Source organism: Triticum aestivum, chromosome 1B (genome assembly GCF_018294505.1).
Source record: "Triticum aestivum cultivar Chinese Spring chromosome 1B, IWGSC CS RefSeq v2.1, whole genome shotgun sequence".
Taxonomy (NCBI): domain Eukaryota; kingdom Viridiplantae; phylum Streptophyta; class Magnoliopsida; order Poales; family Poaceae; genus Triticum; species Triticum aestivum.
The window spans coordinates 9,682,740-9,688,198 of NC_057795.1; the positions used below are offsets into that span (position 1 = coordinate 9,682,740).

The following is a 5,459-nucleotide window of genomic DNA, read 5'->3' on the forward strand; positions in this document are numbered from 1 at the left end:
TAGGTGGAAAGCATCATTGAAAGTCCTCCTTGGTGTGCTGGAGAGCTTGTAATCCCTGCCGACTAGCATGTAGTTTTCATGAAAATAGTGCCAGCCTTGTATTACACGGAGAGATAGTGGCACCAATCAGAATCCTGCTCGGAATGGGGCCACTGCTGTCCTAATCTGAATTTGATTGGTCCCAAATGAATCGTGGTGACAGTTCAGCTCAACAACATGTTCCAGCCTATATATATACATCCTCTTCTTCCTATTTCGAATAGCAGAGCAGAGCACATCCACACTCTTCTCCATGCATCCCCTCTACATATTATCCCTTGGGCTTCTCCTCTTGCCCACATCTTGCTGCTCCTCGTCTGCGCCTGCAAATGATACTCTCATGGCGGACCAAGCGCTCACCGTCGGTGATAAGCTCGTCTCAAGAAACGGCAAGTTCGCGCTCGGCTTCTTCCAGCCAGCAGCAAGCACCATCAGTAAGTCGTCCAACAACAGCTGGTACCTTGGCATATGGTTCAATAAGATTCCAGTTTTCACTACGGTGTGGGTTGCTAATAGAGAGGAGCCCATCGCCCACCCCAACATTAACTCAACACAGCTCAAGATTTCAAGAGACGGCAGTCTTGTCATTGTCATAAAACATTCTAATGCCGGCACTGAATCCCTTGTTTGGTCCACTCACATGGTCAATAGGACACAAAATAGCAGCATAAACACCACCACCACTAGTGCTGCCGTTATCTTGAACACTGGAAACCTTGCTGTGAAAATCACAGATAGCCCATTGTCTGACCTACCGTTGTGGCAGAGCTTTGACTACCCAGCAGATGTTGTGCTTCCTGGCGCCAAGCTTGGCTGGAACAAGGTTACCGGTTTGAATCGCCATATCATCTCAAAGAAGAGCCTCATTGATCTGGGTCTTGGCTCATACAGCCTTGGACTAGACACAACCGGCCTCGCCATCCTCGAGCGTCGCAAAAACCCTGCTGTAGTGTTTTGGCATTGGGCATCCTCCAAAACATTGTCAATGAGTATTATGCCAGTGCTCAAGACGATTCTAGATATGGATCCACGGACCAGAGACTTGATTAACCCAATTTATGTTGACAATGACCAAGAGGAGTACTACATGTACACTTCGCCGGATGAATCACCGTCTTCCACGTTTGTTTCACTAGATATCTCTGGTCTGATAAAGGTGAATGTGTGGTCACAGTCCAACCAGTCTTGGCAAACCATATATACCGAGCCTACTCATCCCTGCCTTCCGCCTGCTACTTGCGGGCCTTTCACAGTCTGCAGTGGCAATCCACATCCATCCTGTGACTGCATGCAGAACTTCTCTCAGAAGTCACCGCAGGGTTGGGAGTTTGAGGATCGGACGGGAGGATGCATCAGAAATACACCGTTACACTGTACTAGTGACAAAAACATCACAAGTTCAACGGACATGTTTCAGCCCATTTCTCAAGTTTCGTTGCCTTGCAACCCACAAAGCATAGTTGCTGCCACTCAGAGCCAATGCGAAGAAGCTTGTCTCAGAACCTGCTCCTGCACTGCTTATTCCTATAACGCTAGTAGATGCTCTATATGGAATGGGGACTTGCTTAGTGTGAGTATGGATGATGGCGTTGTTTACACTTCTAAAGATATTCTTTATCTCCGTCTTGCTGCCAAAGATTTCTTGCCAAGTTTGAGAAAAACCAAAAGAAAACCAAATGTTGGAATTGTTACTGCCGCAAGCATTACAGGTATTGGGTTACTCATGTTCATGTTGTTGTTACTGATTTGGAGGATCAAATTCAAGTCATGTGGTTTCCTGCCGATATACTACGGCAATCAAGATAGTGCTGGTGGAATTATAGCCTTTAGATACACTGATTTAGTTCGTGCTACTAAAAACTTCTCGGAAAAGCTGGGAGGAGGGGGTTTTGGTTCAGTATACAAGGGAGTGTTAAATGATGCAAAGACTACTATAGCAGTGAAAAGGCTTGACGGTGCCCATCAAGGAGAGAAGCAGTTTAGGGCTGAGGTGAGCTCAGTTGGACTGATCCAACATATCAACTTAGTAAAATTGATTGGTTTCTGCTGCAAAGGTGATCATAGGTTACTTGTGTATGAACACATGTTAAATAGGTCTCTTGATGGTCATCTTTTTAAGAGAAATGATGCCACTGCTGTCCTAAATTGGAACAATAGATATCAAATAGCCCTAGGAGTTGCCAAAGGATTGTCCTACATACATCAGAGTTGTCACAAATGCATCATACATTGTGACATTAAGCCAGGAAACATACTATTGGACGCATCATTTGCTCCAAAAGTTGCAGACTTTGGGTTGGCGGCTTTTGTGGGAAGGGATTTTAGCCGAGTTTTGACTACGATCAGGGGCACTGCGGGTTATCTTGCCCCAGAGTGGCTTAGTGGAGTGGCAATCACACCAAAGATCGACGTTTACAGCTTCGGCATGGTAATGTTGGAAATCATATCGGGAAGGAGGATCTCCTCACTTGAAACATCATACTACACTAGAAGCAGCATCAGTTACCACAATGTCGAATATTTCCCTGTGCAAGCCATCAACAAGCTTCACGGTGGAGATGTAAAGAGTTTGGTGGATCCACAGTTACATGGTGACTTCAATTTGGAAGAAGCTGAAAGAGTTTGCAAAGTTGCGTGCTGGTGCATCCAAGATAATGAGTTTGATCGGCCGACTATGGGTGAAGTGGTCCGGGTTCTCGAGGGTCTGCAGAAGATTGATATGCCCCCCATGATAAGGCTACTTGCAGCTCTAACAGAACACTGATGCCGCAACTTCAGTGTAATAATAATAATTCGTAGAGTAGTTCGCTTTGTTTCAGCATTTTTTGTAAAGCTGTAATGTGGAGCAGAAGGAATAAATAAAGGAGGAAACCTTGCAGTTGGAAATCATCTGCGATTTGCATTTTTTATGTTAAGCAAGCATTGTAGCAAAATATGGTCGTGCTAGAAATTTTCAGTTGATGTGTCACTTGTAAGCTGCTTATATTCCCAAATCATCCAAGTAAATAAGTTTTCACAACCACCAGGAACAAAAAGATGCATCTTCTCAGACAACTTATAAAGGAAATGATGCACTACATTCTGAGGTAAATTCCATTTCCTTTTTGTATCAATAAGATAACATGTTACGTATTACATTTCTTCAGGTCTTGTTACTGCTGCCATTCATCTTAACATTGCCTCCCAGAACCAAGCCGCCCCTGAACCTGCAGTCCATTGCCCGGTCGAATTCGCCACTTGCGATTGGAGAGCTGAACCGATAGTAGTCTGGGATCTTGCTCCATTTGTTGCTTCTTATACATAGTCTAAGGATGGTTTCCCTGAACTCTCCTTCGAAACTGTCCATCTTAAACGATTTGCCAACGAACACGGTCCGTTTCGCCAGCTTCGAGATCTCCACCATGACTGCTTGCGACATTCCAGCAACAGTTCTCGACTGTCTGTTTGTTGCAGGGAAAGAAAGAAAAAGGGAGCATGTCAAACATGTCTGGGAAATGCCAGAATGCTCAAACTTAAACACGCTTGAAGCTGTGCAAAAGTATATCTGCCTAGTTGCAACTATAACGTTTTCTGTGATAGCATGGACTGTGGCTGAAGTGGAAAATAATTATCTGCAACGATGAGTGAAGTGGTTCGGGTTCTCTAAGTAAAGTGAAAAAGAATGAGTTTGATCTGCCGACGATGAGTGAAGTGGTTTGGGTTCTCGCTGGTTCTCTGATGCCAAGACTACTCGCAGCCCTAAGAGAATCATAACTCATTATGCACTTCAAGTCAATATTAAATTTGGGTAAATATATAAAAATGAAATTTGAAATACCTTGAAGGAAAATAAATACTTGGCAAAGGCGGACAGTACAATAAAATAGAAGGATTATCGCTATTAGTGAGCAAAGTCAATCAACTAAAGGCATGAACCTCGTAATCTTCAAGAGAAGAGCGACATCTTTCTCCCTGTTATTGCACTTGATTCTCTTGCAGAAATAAATGCAATTACTTAGGGACATGCTATTTTTTTAGGTAAATGTCATCATGACTAGCTATATTAACTCAAATGATGGTGAGTGTGAGAGGAGGGAGAAGAATGTGGCCACAGTGATAGTCCGGCGGAGGTAGGTAGAGTAGAGATCGCCGACATAGGCTTTGGTAGAGGAGATGGAGTACCATCGCCGGATGGTCCTCGGATAATCAACTATGTGCCTCGGATTATTCAAACATTCCAAATATGTGATGAATATTTTTTTAAATAAGTGATGATTATTATTTAAATATGTGATACTCATATTATGAATATGTGATGAACCTTTTTTTTTCAAATTGGCACATATTTTAAATGCAAGAGCACATATTTTACATACAGCGTTAACTTCTTTAAAACATGATGGACATTTTTAAATGCGTGCCCTTATTACATACATGATTGAATTTTTTTTAAATCACACAATGATCATTATTTTTGAAATATGCTGTGAAATGTTTATAGTACGTGGTCAATATTATCTAAAATATGTGATACAGAATTATAAAATAGTGAGTTACACTTTTCTATGTACGTGACTAAGATTTTCTAAATACGAGATGCACATGATCTAAAATACGCAATGAACATGTGAACGGTTTCCATTTTAAAATCTGCTATACAAAATTTAATGGAGATCTAATGAGGCGGTGCGGGACAGTCATACGCTTTAGGCTATGAATTGAAACTCATGAAGCAATGTGATGAAAGCCAGTAAGGGCAGCCCGACTGATATGCAAGATAGAGTAAAAACATTTCCTATATGGGCCGCGGGGTGAGCGTTACCCCTCCTATCCCCGTGCCCTAGGCGAGGAATAGGAGGTCTCCTTGTCCCACCACTCCGCCATCGCCTCCCAGCCTCGCCGCGGCGGCGGCAGGACAAGAGTGTACCAGCGAGCGTCGTGTGTGGCTCATAGAACACTAGTGCGTAATTAGTTGAACCACATCAGACTAGTTACTTCAGGCTACTCCACAAGTCTGAATCTTGGCCAACTAGTTGGATTCTGAAGAATGTTACTGTATTTCTTTCTCTAGTTGACATGTGCTGTTGGTACAAAGTTCCAAAATGAAGCTCTCTTTTCCATTAGCATATTATTCGCAATTGTAGCATTCGGCCATTGATGCAAATATTTGTGGGTGGGAATAGGTCAATGCGATGATCATTCAGGCCACTTCCTTGTTGACTGACCTTTTGGCAGTTAGCACTCCCCCATGAGGAAAGATTTGTGGGTTAGCACTCCCCAGGGTTCACTGTCAGAATGCAACATTCTAAAAATACAACATTCTATTTGTGTTATACTAGGAAGTATTAGACGTGTTATGTTAGGTCTACATGGTGATCAGCATGGCCGTGTAATTAGGTAAGATAAGTACGTCAGAGTCCTAGTATTAGATGGATTAGGCT

At 42.9% G+C, this 5,459-nt stretch overlaps 1 protein-coding gene across 1 annotated transcript; it reads left to right on the forward strand.

Annotated features, from left to right (window-relative positions):
- The first annotated feature begins 292 nt into the window (after positions 1–292).
- Positions 293–2,838, forward strand: LOC123084121 (G-type lectin S-receptor-like serine/threonine-protein kinase At2g19130). The gene has a single exon (XM_044505891.1). It carries the CDS (start codon positions 293–295, stop codon positions 2,801–2,803), a length of 2,511 nt encoding a protein of 836 aa, XP_044361826.1. The 3' UTR covers positions 2,804–2,838.
- The last annotated feature ends 2,621 nt before the right edge of the window (positions 2,839–5,459 follow it).

Bases quoted from the DNA above. Each gene is read 5' to 3' on its own strand.
- LOC123084121 (XM_044505891.1), top strand. From the start codon at position 293: ATGCATCCCCTCTACATATTATCCCTTGGGCTTCTCCTCTTGCCCACA.